The sequence below is a fragment of the Oryzias melastigma genome, linkage group LG17 (genome assembly GCF_002922805.2).
Source record: "Oryzias melastigma strain HK-1 linkage group LG17, ASM292280v2, whole genome shotgun sequence".
NCBI classification, from domain to species: domain Eukaryota; kingdom Metazoa; phylum Chordata; class Actinopteri; order Beloniformes; family Adrianichthyidae; genus Oryzias; species Oryzias melastigma.
The window spans coordinates 32563832-32582797 of record NC_050528.1 but is presented as its reverse complement, the minus strand read 5'-3'; the positions used below and the strand labels follow the sequence as shown (position 1 = coordinate 32582797).

Here is an 18966-nt window from a genome sequence, read left to right as displayed (position 1 = left end):
AAAAAAAAATGGAATTGAATCAGTTAAGGCTCTTGTGAATCGAATTGAATCGTTTCCAATACCCAGCCCTCCTTTTATTGTGGTTAACCTGTAGTGGTGTCTGACTTTTGTTTTCTTTACACAATACTAAGAAGGTTGGGAACTAGCATAGTGCACCTTTCATTCCAGTGCTCCCAACAGTGCAGAAAATATGGTATATTTTTTATATCACAAATAATGACAGCTCTTTAGACAAAGAGCATAAAAGCAGTTTAAAAAGTAGCTGTATGTCTACTATCACATGTAAACAACCAGTTGAAATGATGCTTATTGATATATTTTATATTCAAAAATGTGCAAAAATACAGCTAAACTCAAAAAACTATAAAGACAAGCAAACCATTAGACCTTTCTCCTAATGATATCTGTGGTAACAACCACATTATCTTATATTGATGTCTGTTAGCATAATAGTAATTAAAAGTAACGACGAAGCGGTTGTATTTTTGTGTCATTTGCAGAGGACAACAACAAGAATTTCACAAGGAGCCACTGAGAGAAGTAATGACTCATGCCGTACATCAAGTGCACGGGTATTAATTAGTTGGCAGACTTGTAATAGCCTTGACATTTATAAATGGCTGCCTTTCAAAACGCTGGCAGAGAGCACATCTAACATTTACTGAAAAGAAATTAAAATTAGATTTTTTTTCTTTTAGTTTAGGATATGATAACAGTAAAGCTGAAGGAATGTTTTTCTCCCCCCCTTACTCATTATTTATGCATGACAGGCACATGCTGCCCAGGGCGTGACTGGATTTTTGAGATGAAAACAATATCAACAATCCTTCAGAGAGCTACTCTTTCCTGTTCTAGGATAACAATGGCTCCATGTGGAAAGCTGGCTCCATAAATACCCTGGTTGCAGAATTCTCAAGAAACAATTGCATTGGCCTCCACAAACCGTTTTCTTTTAAATCCCTTTATAAGTGGCCTCAATTACAAACTGGGTTACATCTGCAAAGGGGCTTTGGCATGACACATGTAAACCAATGGTATCTATGAAGTTTTGTGTGATTAGGCAAAATGTTTATGCTTTAAAAGTGTATTTTTTTTCTCCAAAAGAGCAATATTTTGATGATCACTATATAATACTGTCATTCTAAACTGTTTTTATGTGCCTTTTGTTTGCTAATTATGCAGACAAACGTATATTTTTTTGTGTAAATCACATAGATGGGTCTGCAGTAATTCATTGACGTTTTTTCATGTTTTTGTTAGGTGTGTAATGATTCATTTTAAGAGCAACTCTATTAGTATCATGATTTGTGGTTGCTAATGCGACTCATAATCCATAATGGTTCATTTTGAATGATCCGATTTGATCAGATTCAATTTTTAGACATAGCTGTTCTATGATTACTGTTTTTCGTGTAAGTTTTGATGTTTCTTTGGTGAAAAAATAGTGAATTTAAGAATTTCCTGTTCAGACACATGAGAAAGCACTGAGATGGGCACTGACGGCCCATGCCTCCCCTGCCTGCAGCCTGCGCAAGTGTGACTGGAGCTGCAGCTTTACTGTTTCCGTCTTTCTATTTCTATTTAATTTATTTTTCGAGGGATTTTTCGGCTCCTCAGATGATTAATCAGAAAGTTTTTGTTGGTCGTCATGGTGACCTTTTGGACTAGTTTAAATAACTAACCCAGGGGTCATGGGACTTAAAATTAGCTTGAGGTTTCCGTCAGTTTTGAGGGTAATTTCTGAATTTTCAGCATTTTTACTATCACTGTATTTTATAGTTTGCTATTACACCTCATACTTTTTGGTACATTTTCATTACATGAACTCAACAACAGTTTGCCCCGTTTTTGAAAGGATCAGTTAAAAATGCCACTTTATAGCTCATGAACCAATGACAACGAGCGAGGACTAGATCGAGTTACAGTGATGTCACCCACAGAAAATAGATGACATCAGCTTGGACAACGTGAAGTTTATCAGCCGCCATTTTTTTATTTTTTGGCGATATGGACGACCACACTAAACAGTGATTGGCCTGATTTGCACAGGTGGCTTGGCAAGGATTTTTACATCCTTCCTGACACCCCCCCCACCAGACTCCACCATATGTGTCAATGTCTTCAAATGTTTGACATAGGTTGAGCAGAAAGCAACACATGCTTTTATTTAGGCATCTGATGAATTAATAACTTGCAATAAAGAAAAAATCTTGTCAAATAAATGTCAATATCATGTTAAGAATTGTACCAGAGTAGGAATGGTTATTCTGACAAATAGAATGACTGAGTAATAGCTGTTTATTTCTCTATAAAAGTCTATTGAATTTTGGTTTCTTGGAGCCAGCAGGTACTTCCTGTTTGGAATGCCAATGGGGAGGAGTCACTCAGTCTAGGTCTCTTCAAAAAAAAAAACATAAAAAGTTCATCCACGGCATAGTTTAGCTTCACGATAAGGTAAATGTTGAACATGCGTACCTTTCCTGCTCCAGCCTCATCTTCATCGTCTCTTCGTCTGACGCCTGCATCTCCTCGGGTTTCCATTTGTTGGAGCCTTTCCGATCCACCTTCTCTCCCGGTCGCTCATCCTTGCGATATTTTCCAAACCTGGAGCCCAAAAGCGTAAGTCACTAACATCGTCGATGGAAGCTAATGACTTAAAGATGAACAAAGGTGACGTTACCCTGTAACTCAGGCTGGACTCACATCAAAGAAACAGAGCTTAGCAGTTAATCACACCTCAAATGAAGCACTGAAACGTTCCCTTTTCTTTTGAATTGAACCTCAGCTCATTTAAAGTTGGGGCGGTGCAGGTGCAGTAATTGTATTCATAGGGAGGCAGTGGGGCCTAATGAAACAGGAGCAATGGCACAGATATCTCAGCTTGATTGAGCGGGTATAACAGTGCAGCTTGTTGAAGAAATGACTTCGGCACCAAACCGCCGTTTCCACAATGAACCTGCGTGATTATTCACAGGGAAATTGGTCTGCGGAGAGACAACCGCCAGCAGCCCAAAGAGCTCTGCGCCCGTTATAAAAACTCACTGAATGAAACATAAGCTTAACCGTAGAATACAAAGCAACTTTGCTGAAAGTCATGGGATCAAAGGAAAAGCGGAGAAGTGAAACCCCCAAAGTGAAGTGTTTGAGGATAAAAGACAAAGGCAGCAAACTGCCGGAATATTTTCTCCACACACACAAAAAAAAGGCGACAAATTAAAGAAAAGCTAACATGCTGTCTGCACGGAAATGAATACAGGAACACAAACAAATGCAAACAAAGGGAGAGCAGTCAGTGAAATATTTGTAAAGCAAGCTAAATAAATACATCTGTAAAAATGCGGACAAATGTGTCAAACATTGGAAAGCAAAGAAAAAAGATCAATAAGGATGGAAGAAAAAGGGGGGAAGCAAAAATGAGTCTCTCTGAGACGTTGTTTTTCCAAAGAAAACAGCAGAAAAAAGAAAGTGAACACACAAAAATTAATTCAATGACGGTTAACAAACACATTAAATAGGGCAAAATGTCTGTTTTCAGCATTTCTTGTACAACTAATCTAAATAAATACAACCAAAACAAATCTTTTTAGGACTCTCCACCTCAGATAGTAGAAATAAAACATGAATTAAATCAATAAAATGAAGGAACATTTTCAATGACAGGAAAACAGCGATCAACTACAAGCTTTTTTTCTTTTTAAACACAGGAAAGATTAAACTAATCCAAAAAATATGAAATATAACAAACTTGTGAGTCCCGCCCCAGCCTATCTGCTGTGTTCCAGCTTCATTTTCAGAGATTTTACAGATGGATTGTAAAAGACATCACAGAATGAGATGAATTGACAGGACAGGACTCAAGCCATTCCGACTAATCTACAAGTGTGCCTAGATCATTTTGTCAAAGGTCATGTAGAACTTGCGAAGTTTAGGTAATGTCATTGCCAAATATTTAATTTAATTTATACTAATTCATGTTGTAATTTTTGCTGATAGGTTACAAGACCTATGGGCCGTTCTGCTGTCGAAATTCCCCAAATTCGCATTGATTTGTGCTTAATTCCGCCATTGAGCCTTCCACTTAGGCTAGTGGGCAGTTACTGATGACATCATTGCATCCCCACTATTTATCTCTACTGTAATTTTCGCTTCTGACAAAAAAGTAAAACTTACAACTTGCAAGAAAACAACCAAATGATCATTAACAGTAAAGCAAACTGAATGGGTATTTCCAATTTTTTACAGAAATCTTGTAGAAAATGTAGGTTCAAATAACTTTGGGGTTATTATACATTTTTTAGGTATTGCAAAACGTGTTTTTTTACTTTCCCATTGAAACAGGACACCAATATTTAAAATAAAGATGTACACTTCAACAAAATGTCTTGTAGTAGCTACATCCAGTGACCTTATTTGTTCCATCTTTGGCTAACAATACAGCAGCAGCGGTTTATAACAGCATCTTAACTTTTTTTGTTAGTTTTATATTAAAAATGATGACCTCAAAGGTCTCTACTGCTCTCATCACACCAGTCGGAACTTTTTTTCAAAGTAAAGAACAAACTACTCTTAAAATATACATTAGTGGCCACAGATTGTTTATGTGTGGAAACTGAATTTTTGTGCATGTTCTGCCTTGAGCTCCGTAGCAAACAACAGCAGGTTCATAAAGCCCCTCCAGAACGCCTGAACTCCACAGGGTGAGGGGATTTTCAGAAGAAATGCACCATTTTTCCACAATTTCTTCTGACAAGAAGGCCATTAGGGAACAAACTGAAGAAAAGCAAAAAGATGGAGAAACGGCCGCCTGAAGAGAGAGAAGCGATGAAGGCCCATTACCCGATTAATCTAACTGCAGCCGTCTGGAATGGCGTGGAGTGACAGCCTGGAGTTGATGCTGAGAGCAGGAGTGATCTATCACGGGAGGGGACTGTTGACAGTTTCCCTCTCCAAACCACTAACTTTCATTAACAACACTTTAAAAAACATTGCAGCCATACATGCATGTACACACACACAGACACACTAAGATTTATGATGAAACAATAAAACTAGATAGAGTATTAATCATGACACTGGACTCCTTAATATTCTTAGTTTTTTGTTAATATAATAATTGAAGCAAAGTTATTTCTGCTTCATCCTGGAAATCCCTGAGGAAAATTTGGTTGCAGGTTATGAAGACTTTTTCTGCATATCTTCAACTAATTAAAACAATAAAAAACAGAAAAACATCTCCTCTGCATCCTCCTCGCTGATGGCAATACCTCCTTGACTACATCCATGAACCTCCTCTTTTGTCTTCCTCTATCCTAGTGGCTCCATCCTTCATCCTTTTACCCACATCATCACCGTTCCTCCTCTGAATGTGTCCAAACATCTCAATCTGCTTCCCTGCATTTATCTCCAGAACAGCCACCACAGGGTTCTCAAACCCAATTAGCCTCTGGGCCACTGAAGGCAGATTGGGCCACAAGGGTTCCATTTGTGCCAAAAATCTGTTTTTGTGTCCACTGTCTATGTCTTTGGTCCATTGTCTCTCTACTGAACAAGTTTATAGAGCATTTGTTCATGTCTATGAACTACTGAGCAATATCTTCTGCATGTCCTATGAAACAACAGGAGCTAACGATGCTAGCAACTGTTGCTAAGAACTTTTCTGATGACCAGATCCAACGACAATAGCAAATGCAAAGTTTTGGGCATAAAGCTGAAACTTCACAAAGCAAATACAAAGCGACCAAAGAAGCATGAACACAGAAGATAATGCTTAGTAGACATCTAACTTTCATACTAAGGCAGGGGCCGCAAAATATCAACTTGGGGGCCACAAATGGCAAGCGGGCTGCCAGTTTAAGACCCCTGATCTACCTGTACCTCTGATGGATTCCTTCCTGATCCTATCCATCCTAGTCACTCCCAAAGAGAACCTCAATATCTCGGACACATCCAGTATCTGCATCAGAGTCTCTAAACCAACAACATGGCTGTCCTCACCACAGCCGTCTACACATCTTCTTTCATTCTTGATCCCACTCTGGTCACACATCACACCTGAAACTTGAGTTCCTCTCATTTACACACAGATACTTTGTCTTGCTGCAGCTCATCAAACTTCCACATCTCTAGATGAGACCTGCTCTCTACAATCATTATAGATCACAATGTCATCTGCAAACATCATGATCCACAGAGATTCCTGTCTAACTTCATGTGTCCATAACCAAACAAGAAGGAGCTCAAAGCTGATCCTTGGCAAACTTCCACTTCCTCTACTTTGAAGTCCTGTCAGACCTGCAGAACATCTCATCACTGTCTTACATTCCTCATCTAACGAGTTACTCCGACGTTTTTCTCTGTCACTCCAGACTTCTTCTTCCATACTACAGCTCTTCTCTCTGTATCCTAGCACAGCTCTTTCTGATCTTCTCTGTTATTCTCCAGAAACATCCTCAAAGCAAACATTGGATCTGTGGTTCTCTTTGCATGAAACATAACTGTTGCTCTCAAGTGTTCACCTCAACAACTTTTTCCCATAACTCCACTGTGCAACTCATCAGCTTTTTTCCCACTGTAGTTTTCACAATGTTAGAAAAATGGACAGCAGAACATTTCTACATTCCCCAGACATCCTCTCACTCTCCAACTGTTCAATCAGAAACTCTACTGCTACCTCTGCTGAACACTTCCATACCTCCATAAGAATGTTGTCTGGACCAACCGCCTTTCTGCCCCTCATCCTCTTCTTCCTCACTTAATTCTTACTTTGCTCAACAATGTCCAACTCGTCTATTCTGTGCTTTCTACAAAGTGTGTGAATCGTGTTAAATATGAATACCCTGTGCATTACTTTAGGGGTTTATTACCAGCAACAGGAAATCCATCTTCTCGAAAATGTTCAATTTTATTTGTAATAATTTAACCATTTAACTATGTTTTTATCTATGAACCATTAGAAGGACATATATATGCTTAATAGCCAATAAGCAGTTCAACTGAACAACATGGGTAAGGAAAATCATTAAAAATAGAAGAAAATACATTTTAGAATAGTACTAGGCATATACACAATACAATTACAAGTTTATTTACTTAAAAGTACATAGAGATTAAAAAAAGATAAGGTTTAAGTGAATTATCTTAAATATGTCTGAGGTCAGCTTTCTTCTACTTTAGGAGAATTTAGTAATAAGTGATGTTTTGTTGGAGCTTCTCTTCTTCATCAAAATGAAGTTGGATTCTAGTGTTAAAACTGCTTCCAATCACAGACAAAGAGGATTTAACTGAAGTGAAAATGGACACCCTGTGGTTCCTGCCTGTTACCCAATAAATTTCATTTATGTTTGCTTGTTCATGAATTCAAAACACAACAAGTGCACACACATGAAAGGCACTGCGAAATTAGAGCAAGCCTCCAATATCTGGGCAACGAGCGTGTTAGCAGATGCCAGGCTAACAGAGCGGGGTGCTGCTTCTGAGTCCAAGTGATGATCAGAGAGTGAGGGACAGTTGGCAGCCAGCGCTGTTGGCAGGACTTGATGGTAATGATGCTTTGATTGGGTTTGGGTGTGAGGCCTCCGAGACATGAGAGGGTCAGGCTGCTTTCACGTGCACGCACACAGACACACAAAGTATGCTTCCTGGAACCCCCCCTCCACACACACACACACACACCAGCGCACATCAAAGCACGAACTCCCCGACACTTCTGCTGAAGTGTTCACCCACTCAAACACACGGCGCTCATCACGACGCGCCGCGGAGCCGCTCTTGGGATCTTTGATAGAGTGACAAAGAAACACTTTTACATTTTTCAAAAAGCGCGACCCCCCTCCCCCCATTGCACATCCACCCTCAGTGGTTTGGGACAAACATTTGCATGCCATTTCATCCTGACAATCCGACACTGACACGAGTGCAAACCCCGAGGCTTTTTTTTTTTTTTGGAGTAACATGTTTGCTGCTAAACGCTCACTGCTGGGGTGTTTGCTAAACTGCAGCTCCCACGTATCACCTGTCAAACACACAATGTGGGTGTTAAATGGACCTGTTTTTCTTTGGGATTTTTCCATTAATGCTGCTCCGGAAATTTGGCTGATTTTCATTTTGTGGCACATTCTGAGAGCACACAACAACAACAACATTAAAGAAAAAAAAAAGGCAAACAGTTTCATAAAATCCCAGAAACAATTACAACGGCTTTGTGATTTGTTTGTTTCTGACATTTATAGGCCACACCTACAATTTTGTGATGGCAGTTTAAATTTTAGTAAATGAAACAGATGTAAAAAGATTGTATTGCCCAGCAGGTGTTACCCACCCTCGCTCATAATTCCTCCTTTTGATCCTCCCTCACTGGCTGACCTGCTGATACGCACCCCTCACTCTCTTCATCTGAGTCTCATAAATAAAAAAACATTTTTTTTTTCCAAAATAGCGGCTTTTCTGTTTGTTTATGTCCATAGCAACCATTTTAAGTTTTGGTTCTCTGGGGGGGACAAACAGGTCAACTGTATTTTTAGAAGAATCTGTAAAAGTATTTTTTTTGGATTTCCTTAGCAACAGGGTTTTTTTTTTTTAACCACACCCACATTCTGAATATGTCCATGTTATGTCCTTTCACTCGGCTTGAGCCACGAATTCATGGATTAAAGCTTCATAACATTAAGTAAAAAAAAACAAAAAACTGTATGGGCAAAAGTGGAACGCCACTTTTGGGAGTTTATAACACTAACACCAGTCAAAATCTATCATTTTAAATTCCAACATTTTTTTCCCCCAGTAGCGTTCCAACGATGATCAATGAGTTAGGAGGCGCTGGATCAAAACTCAGAGAAGAGAGTTTAAAAGGCACTAAAGATTATTTTGGGGGGAATTTCAAGGTTAAAGGTCAACAAAACTCTGGTTGTGGTTGTAGACTTAAGCAAGGGGGTTGTTTTTTCTTCTTTTTTGTTTTTTTCCTTTTTCAAAATGTGGAAAATTCTGAAAATCTGTAAATTTCACATTTTCCAACAAAATGGCCACCAAGCCATAGGTCATGGGGCCATCCCATAATAATTTCAGAACTTCCTTTGAACATCCCCGGCATGCAAAGTTTGATTTTGTTAGCAGATTTTGACTATAAAAAAAAAATGGAGCCTGATAACAGATTTTGTCCACTCATTTATTTATTTTTTGGACTGCTATGATGTCATCATTTATTGGGGCGGAGTTATTCACTATGTCCGAAGTTCATCTTCAGCAGTTACTTGGTGGATGCAAAATTTTGGTAAGTTTTTGATTATGTGGTGGGGTTCAAATTATCAAAAGAAGAATTGAAAACATAATCTGGTCCTAACAATTCAGAAAAAAAAACAAGACATGAAATATCTGGGTAAGCAAAATACTCAGGCCGAGTTTTAATGACCAATGTCGAGCCAATCAGAGCGGCCTCCTTTTCTTCTGTGTTCCGTTGGTAGCAAAGGAGGGACGGACTGGATGTTGCAGGAGAAAATGAAACTATGCTGGTCGGGTTTGGCATGAATCTATTGACAGTTCTCCTTTATCTGAGAGTTAAAAACATTGTATGAAGACTTGTGTATCCTCTCTTGTCTGCTTGGTAACCATGGTAATCAGGGTTAAAAGCATTGATGTTGGAAAGATAAAGAGCTCCTGAATCAATGATGATATTTCATATCAGGGCTAAATGTGTTTCACAGCCTTTTCTGTGATCTTCAAGGAGCTCAAATTTTCTCTGTGAGAATACAAACTGATTCTATTTCGAAGCTTAAATGATTTTTGTCAATTTGTATCATTTAATTAAATACTAGTTGTAACATGTATGCTCATCTGTAAGCTTAAGAGTGAAACACAAATCTTGTGTATGTTTTTTTCCGGCACAGGGATAACAACACAGTGTGTCTGTGCAGCTTCAAATGTCCTCTCCAAGAGGCTTCCCAAAATGAAAACTGCAGTGATCGGAATTGATCCCATCAGTTTGACACAGAGCCCTGCTGGCTTCTTCCCTGCAGAGCAGGAGTGCTCAGTTCCAGCTGATCTGTCTGTCTCTCACTCGCTGCTTCCTCTCTGCTCATCCGTTTATCCCTGCTCTCAACTCTTTTTTTCTTCTTCACTGTTTTTCCTTCTCTTCACCTACATTTGGAGGAGACATGGAAATACAGTAATGGAGAAAAAAACTGAAGCGCCCATCCACAACCTGCCTCCAGTTGTTTTTGGTTCTTTGGAACTTCCTGGTACCTAAGAAGTTTGGGAACAAAAAGTTTGGGCTTTTATATCCTGTTGGGAAAACAACCTTGAAAGAAAAGTGAACTATAGTTTGATTAAACAGGACAGTTTCCCAGAACCGAAGCTGCTGTCTGAACTGACAGGTCAAACAGATCTATTCTGTCTTCTTTTGTCCACAGATCGTTTCCCCATCAGTTCCTCGCCCTTTGTGTGTGACGCGTCCAGCGGTTAACGTGTTTTCACCCCGCTGTTAGAAAGCCATCACCGGTGACGGGGGACACGGCGCAGCCTGAGCAAGGCTGAATACAGATTATGTAGATAAAAGCTTGTTTGGGAGGAGAACCTTAGTCACAACTGTCCATATGGGTGGATTCAGGCTGTCTGTGGGCAAAAAACGGCCAAACTGGTAGAGGGAATTAAAGGTTGTAGACCGCTCTGTGAACCTCGACGCATTCTCACTCACAACTTGTCATATTTGGACGTATGGTCCGGGACCTCTCCATGTCACTTTTTGACGTCCTGGGTGTCCCAACTCGTCGTTTTTTGATGTGCTGGCTGTTCCCATTAAATCAGGGGTCCACAACCCTCAGGACGCAGACCAGACCAGTACCCTAACCCTAACCTGGTACTGGTTCCACATCCGGCACCACCTCCTGAGGGTTTGGTACCGGTGGATTCTGGCGAATTCTGGTGAACAGAATCCAGTTTTCCAAAAAAACTTCCTTCAAATTCAGAAAATACACAAACCAGAAAGATTCAAAGTGAGTGTATGTAGTTTTTTTCAAGCGACCCCCCAGACCAGCGGTTGGAGAAACACTGAAAAATGACGAGCTGGGGACACTAAAGGGCCCCGAACCATACATCCATATATGACAGATTAGAGCAGAGAAATCACAAAAATAAGAACAAAATTAGAGGATTTTTGTATTTATGTCTAAAGCAAACAGGAGAAATATCTTAAAGTTCAGGAGGATCAGCTTCTCCTCCACGTCGTTTTGGACTCCACTTCCTGATTGAACGCATCATGAGCCAAAGAGTTCTCAAGAGAATCTGGCAACAGAAAAAGAATATGGCGCTTGAAAATCAATAGTCAGAAGTCCCTCCCCCTGCTGGAGCCGGCCGCAAAAAAAACATCATTTGCACCCAAAATCATTAGCGGGAAGTCCTGGAGCTGATCCCTCATTTTCAGCTTTCTACCTTTTTTTTCCTTACTGATACCATAAGTCCTTTATGTGATCAGCTGATGAACAGAGAATAAAACTGCATTTCTCCGGCGTTTTCTCCGCAGGAAAACAGGTGTAGTTACACAAATTTGAACAATTGTTAAGATTGACTAGAAAGACATAAAACGATGAACGTTCTCTGTCCCATTTGAAGCTCATCTTGCACACTAAACTAGTAGACAGTTACAGTTTATTCACATTTAAAAGCTTAAAAGCTGATAGAAAAAATATCATTTTTTAAAGGTTTTTCTAAAGTTTAGGGAATTTCCACTTACGTAACCGGCTAAAGTGGCCAAAATTCCGCTTTCGGCTAGAAATTGTTTCTAGTCTCTCAGAGTCTCTGGTTGATGAGTCACAGATTCTTCACCAAAGTTCAGATGTTTGTACTCTGGACACACCACGCCACGACACCTAAAATGTGCTGCTTGCTGCCTGAACGACATATCGAACTCGGCACTAAAAAATGAGCTTCAGGACCTCTGATCGCGTCTGTGCATTGACGTAACACTGAAACTGGACACATCTGAAGCACAAATTGCTTGAGGCTTTAAAGCAGGGGTGTCAAACTCATTTTGGTTCAGGGGCCGCACTCAACCCGTCTGATCTCAAGTGGACTGGACCACTTTAGCAAAATAATAGCAAAATAACTATGGTCAACTTGTTATACGTAGGTTCATTTTTGTTCTTGTTTTTTCTTTCTCAGTTGCAAAAAATTCCTCATCCAATCTAGTGGCCTAATCAGTCATTATTATTACAATGTTTATTATTGTATTTCTGGATCTTCTGTTATGCCGGTCTTCAGTTTCCTTTTCTTCTCCTAATGATGGAATTGCCAATTGCGGTCATTTCTTAGAAGAACAACAACTCGCCACAGGAATACCCTAGAAACTTGCTTTTTTAACTTCCTTATCCGTTTTTTCTCCTTCATGACCGGATGTGACCCCCTTATTTTAAAGGTCTGACTTCAGGTCGATCAGCAGACTTTATTCTTTACATGCCCCTAACTTTGGTTTTATAAAATATCGGCACAAAGTGCTAACTGATATTCAAACCCAATATACCAGTCTGCAGATCAGAACCGAGCAGAACCAGTGTTTGTACCTGAACATGTCCCCGAGTCCCTTCAGCATGCCCTTCTTTGGTTTTCCCTTTTCTTTCTCCTTCCCTCCATCCGGCTTCTTCTTCTCCTTCCCTCCCTTGTCCTTTTTCTTCTCCTCTTTGGTGCGGTTGGTGCCGTTGACCAGAGGCTTGTCCGTGCCGGACAGCGGCGTCTGGTCTGCCACCGTGGACACGGAGTCCCTCCCCGACCTGGAACTCTCCTCCGTGTCCTCCTCCACTGCGGAAGTCAAACGAAAACCATTAGGACTGAAGAACCCCGTCAATAAATCAGTGCATTAAAAGTCTTAAAAAATGAGTATATTATTTATTTGTTTCCCTTTTAAGTCTGGTTCCAACGTTTTCTCTAACACCCAACAGGATTGATTCTTTTCATTTAAAAATAATGAATGAAAATGACTTTTTAACACTAATCCATTTGTTTCAAAGTATCATTCAAATGTATTAATTTCCTTAAGCTTTTTCTTCTGGATTCAGCTTAACTGCTAATCCCTTCTAAAGTCTTCATTTGGATGCTGTGACTTTTCCTGATGCAGGGACGCAAAAACCAGAAGCACCTCTCAGATTAGCATCCTGTGAGGACGCCTCCTCCTCCACCAGAGCGACGGCGTTGATGATATCCGCGGTGTAAACGAGGTCACATCCCAATCATCAATATGCCATCGCCACAAGCAGCAGTAAAACCAGCCGCCAGATATTGAGCATTAGTCAGAAAGCTGTCACTCCCATGCAGAAATATGAAAGGCAGCGCCGAGTTTTAGTAGCTGACATGCCATCAGTGTCACTCGCAGGATTTATTACGGCTCTGTTAATGTCATTTGGCAGAATTTTAATGTGATATCACTGCAGCCGCTGACGGGTCGTTTCACACGGCAGACGGGTTTCAGGTCGGGAAACCTGCTGGTGACGAGTTGATTCATCAAACTTCTGCAGTTTCTTTTTTTTTGTGGTAAAATCTGATATCTTACACGTCTCCATGCCCTCATCGTCATCCTCCACGGCGGCGGGCCGGTCGTAGGATTTGTCGATGGCAGCCCGGAAGCTTTCATTGCAACCACGGCCCCTAATGATTCGGGGGCGGGGCCTGTGGAACGGGAGGTCCCCGTTGAGCGTGACCTCTGCTACGGCGGTCTGGAGGCTCTCGAGAGAGCTGGACTTCTTCAACCCCAGCGACGGTCCAACATCTTTTGTGGAGGAACCTGATGGGGGACGATAGAGAGGTTGGACCTGGAGAACAATCAGAACTCACACGGAAAATGGTGTGAAAAGACGGAAATTTTTTAAATACTGTAACTATTAAACCATTTAGACGATCAATGTAATTCCAGTAGGTTTTGAAGGAGAAAAGTGTCATCTATTAATAAATTACGCTGGAGCTTAAAGGGTTAAGTTAGCATTTTTTTCTCTTTTTTTAGATTATTTAAATTCTGTTAAACTGAATGTTTTAAGATGTGAGTTTTAAGACAATTGGACATCAGCAGAAAACATTTTTTCTCCTTTTTAACACAAAGTTCTAAAGAATACACCATAGGTTTACTGAAGTGACAGGTTATAAATCCTTTAACATTTGAACAACATGGAGATCGTTCATAAGCGATAAAGGCAGAATGTAAAAAAAAAATTAAAATAAAGTTCTTTTCTACTAAAAAGCACATCAAATGCACAGTTTTACTCTAAAAAGCATAAATAAGTACATTTGACAATTTGCTATAATATTTTGACGTTTTTATGGATTTTCTCATATAAATAAGACACTCCGTCTATTTTATTTCTCAAATGCAGCACTTTACACTTTACAACAGTGTTTCTCAACCTTTCTTGTTGGAACTGAGCACAATCAGAACAAGGAGGACGTTAACCACTTCTGATTGGTCAGATGGATGACATGTGATTAAGATCGGCAGGTGAACTTTTCTAAAAGCAGAGCTTACGGCTGATTTAGCAGCGGTACAGTCACTCTTATCCAATAATCAATTATAGAATCAAATAAACACAAAGAAAAAAATATATTAGGATTTTTAATATTCCAAACTACTCATTGTTGAATCAGGCCTGTTTGGATTTCCTGGGATGGTTAATGGTTTTAGATCAGTGAAAATGGGAGATTTTCACCCCTGACCATCTCTCACATCACCCTAAGTTGAAAAATACTGCTTTACAGCATAATACAGCCAATATTTTCATTTGTGACTGGCTGTAATATTTTCCAGAGTACGACACGTCGTCTAGAGCATGCATGTCCAAAGTGTGGCCCATGGGCGAAATGAGGCCAAAATCAATAATATGCAGCCCGTAGAACTTTCTAAAAACTATGAGTTCGATTTCTTGATTGTGGTTGGTTAAAATTCCTTTTCATATTCAAAATGAAGAGGTGCTAACATGCTATCTACGACGACAAGCTAACTGGAAAAGAACGGTGGGAAAACCTGACAAATTCACAGGGACTTTGGTAAAAACATATTTAAATGGTAAGAAATGAAACGTATCCCATTGCAATTAAATTTTGATTATATAGTTCACTAAAGACAAATGCTATTAAAACAGCTCAAAGAAGGTCAGGTTGACTGGTTGATTCATACATTCACACCTCATTTGCAAAAAGTTAGGACAACCCTGAATTAATAGAATAATATGCACATAAAACATTTATTTAAAAAGAATCAAGTAGGATTTTGGCCGGTGGAACTTTAACTATAGTTGATTTTGCAGATAAAATCAATTTTCTTTGCGTTGAAAAAAATATGAATTAAAAATGTATTTAAAAAAGCTGAATTAAAAAAAAGAAAAAATATCAAACTAAAAATTATAAAATGAAACTTTTAATCCTTTAAAATCCCAATCTTTTTGTGGCCACAGACCGGTCAGCCCCTCAGGATTTCACCATGCAGGGGTGTGGGTTGGGGGGGGTACATAGGATTGGGTGGATGGAACAGAGAGAGTCCCGTCATTTTGAAAACCAAAAGATTTTTCAGAATAAAAGATTGTTCAGACAGTCATTCTGGTCCTCTGACTAAGCTTTACAGTGATCAAAGATGTAGCTGACAGAAAATTGTTTTTTTTTTCTAAATAAAAGATTGTTAACTCCAAAGAAAAAAAAAAAAAAATATATATATATATATATATATATATATATATACATATATATTAATTTTTTCAGCAGTTCTGTGCCAATTGATCCAAGGACCAGTACCGGTCAGCGGCCCGGTGGTTGAGGACTCCTGCTGTAAAGTGTCAGATCCCTCTGATGCAACAATTTACTATTATCAACCCAGTTCAGATCAACTTAGCCCTGTCTACGACCTTCCAACCTGTCCGCATTCATCATCTCATTCTAAAATCTGTGTGTTTCCATTTGCTAAAATTATTTTTGTTTTGACATCAGAATTAGCTGCCTTTAGATATTTATAATAAAAAGTAAAACATTAGTTGAATGAGGTTTGGTGAGAGATAAAGAAACCAAACAGTTCTGAGTGTAAGTTGGTAATTTTGAGGCAAAACTGTCTAGAGAACTGCACTACAGGCTCTTTTCCAAAGACATTTTTAGAAAAGGAGACTCTTTCCAGCACAAATACTGATGGAGCAAAGTGACACAACTCGGACCGAGACACTTCCTGCCACTTCCAAACGACCAGCAGCCAAGCTGACCTCAGAGTCACTGCGGGCAGCCACGGCTGTGTTCTTTGGCTGGAGCATGCTGGGAGATGCTCCAGACTCACCACGGTTCTCAAAGTGGACATCCAGAGATGTCATCAGGTCAACAGAGCAGCGTGACACGCAGACCACAGCAAAGATGTGCTGTGTTACAGCAACATGAAAACATGTTTGCTCACTTCTAGATTCCTAGTTTCAATCACAATAAACAGCCCTAAAAAATAAATTTCACCAAAGATAAACTCTGCTGTTGTGAAAGTATTTTTAATGCAGATTTTGTTTTTATATTAAATAGAAAATGTGTTTTTGAAAGTATGAAGAATAATAACTGGTTGTGTCTTTTTTTTTTTGCAGAAGCAACAATTCTCCTAATAATATGATATATAACAATATCTTTTTTTATTTTGCTTTGTTCCTTATTAAAGAAATGCTTAATTTCAGCCACATTGAAGGGTTTTCTAGCCTAAATGAATACATTCATAACCAGACCATCAGTTAGATAAAAGTCTAGTTTTATTTGATTCTTTCAGAGGAGAATATGTTTGGATTCTCATCCAGATGCAAAACCCAAGAGTATTTTAGCTCTGAGGTCAGAAAGTAAAATTCTTCTTCAGGGTTTCCCAATAGATCATTAAAACTTGTGGCTCTATCAAATGTAAAATGTCTCTAGATTCTGGAGTAGTAAAACTGCATCAGACCATCACACTACCACCACCATGTGCAGCTGATGCAATAATCCTTTGGTGGAATACAGTTTTAGTTGGATTTCAAGGGATTCATATCCCATCGTCCCACAGAATGTTTCTCTAAAGAAAAAAACAAGAGATGGAGATTCATTTTTTTAAATATTGTTTTTAAAAACCTCCTGGGACTGTCATTTTGGTCCCTTTTAGTTTCCTCAGCACTGATTTACACATAAATAATGACCATCTTTGGTGCTCTGAAGTCTTATAGGTGTGAAAATGATCAGACCTGTTCCCCTCTGGATGCATTTTAAAGACCCACTTCAACAAAAATTATCTTTTTGAGGTTTTTGATAATACAATTCTTTAAAAGTAAAAGTTCCTTTTGTGCAATTTGTCATCACTTTCAAGAAGAGCTTTAACTTTTAAAGACCACCTTCAATGAAAGTTGTGTTTTTAAAACAATCTTGTGATTTTTTTTATATATATACATACAACATTAAGCTAAAAATTGCACTTGTGTTTGTTTTTAAATGAAATGTTATTTTCTAGCTGTAATTAATTTGTTTTGTTGTTGCCTCTTGGCCAGGACTCCCCTGTAAAAGAGATTTCTTAATGTTAATGGTATTTCCTGGTTAAATGAAGGTTAATAAAAAAATCTTTAATTAAATGTTATGTGCACAAGCGACTTCATTTTTCTCGTCTGAGCTGGAATCTGTCTCAAAACTGTACGACTGGAAAGCCCCAATATTGCTCACAATTTCAGTTGCACCACTTTAGTTGGGTTGGGGGTGTGAGGGGCTGTAAGCTAGCGGAAGGTGATGCAAACAGATGGGTGATGGGAAGTGGGAGCAGCCTTACTCGGTTTCGCCCACAACTCCTCAGAGATGATTTTCTAATAAAATCTGGCTTCTCTACAGAAACTATGTCCTAGAAAACAACATTTTTTGATTTTGTCTAAAAACTGCATAATCGTAATAAAAAAAAAACACTGGAAATGTTTTTGAAATAGATTAAAATAAGATGAAAGTGGAACTTTATAAGCATGAGGTGCCGCAAATACAGACAGTAAAACTATTATCCCTCAAACCAGATGGTAGCCTCACGGCAAACTCCTGCATCCCTGAAAACACTTGGAGCATTTTGCCGACCAGTTCATCTCTTGTAACACAATTGTGAAAGAAGTGCTGACCTAAATAAACAGGAGAAGGAAAGTGCTGCAGCAGAAAGACAGGAATAAACACCTGCTCCAGCCCAACGCCAACAGTCTCCTAAGGGACAAAAAGCAATAAGTTCTGACATAAACACACTGTAATCAAACCTGGATGCTGTTATCTAATCGACCGCGTGGATCCGTGTACGTATGCGTGTCATTCCTCCTGACTGACTGCAAATTTCGTTACAAGATGAGGCTGTAGATGGAAATAACCATCAGCAAAACTGGAGGAACATGACAGTTTAATTAAACTAAAGCAATTCCAACAGTTGTGCGGGCATAATTTTTGTGCTCCCATATGGCACCTTTCACACACACGGCAAGGATAATAATTGGAAAAAAGGTGAGTGGGAACGCAGGTGAAGAAAAGGCGTCTGTAATCTCCTGGGAGGTGTCACTTCAGAGCAGGAAGTAGCAAAACCCCGAAACTCAGACGACAAACGCAGGACAAAAATGGAACAACGAGTGAGGAAAAGGTGAGAAAATCACCTGGAGGATGAGGTATAGTAAACTTTCATAGCTTTAATGATGCATACAGAAAGCAAAAAACATTTAGTGAGTTAGCAATTGTGCAAGTTCTTCCACTTAGAAACATGAGAGAGGCCTGTAACTTTCATCATAGGTATACCTCAACTATGAGAGACAAAATGTGGAAAAAGACATCCAGAAAATCACACTGTCTGATTAAACAATACTGTAGTGTAAAATAAGCATTTGGTTAATAACAAAAGTTCATCTCAATACTTTGTTATATACCCTTTGTTGGCAATGACAGTCAAATGTTTTCTGTAAGTCTTTACAAACTATTGTTGGTGTTTTGGTCCATTCCTCCATCAGATCTCCTCTAGAGCAGTGA

At 39.2% G+C, this 18966-nt stretch overlaps 1 protein-coding gene across 10 annotated transcripts in view; it reads right to left on the bottom strand.

Moving 5' to 3' along the window:
* LOC112151185 (partitioning defective 3 homolog) overlaps positions 1-18966 on the bottom strand; it is a 327527-nt gene that overhangs the window by 78978 nt on the left and 229583 nt on the right. For 9 of the 10 annotated variants that reach the window (XM_024279951.2, XM_024279959.2, XM_036216447.1 and 6 more), the window contains 3 exons: positions 13529-13759; positions 12546-12780; positions 2476-2604 (listed from right to left, as the gene is read on the bottom strand). In XM_024279951.2, coding sequence (XP_024135719.1) covers positions 2476-2604; positions 12546-12780; positions 13529-13759 — 595 coding nt within the window. The remainder of the gene's footprint in view (positions 1-2475; positions 2605-12545; positions 12781-13528; positions 13760-18966) is intronic. The other variant, XM_036216449.1, reaches the window with a different exon arrangement.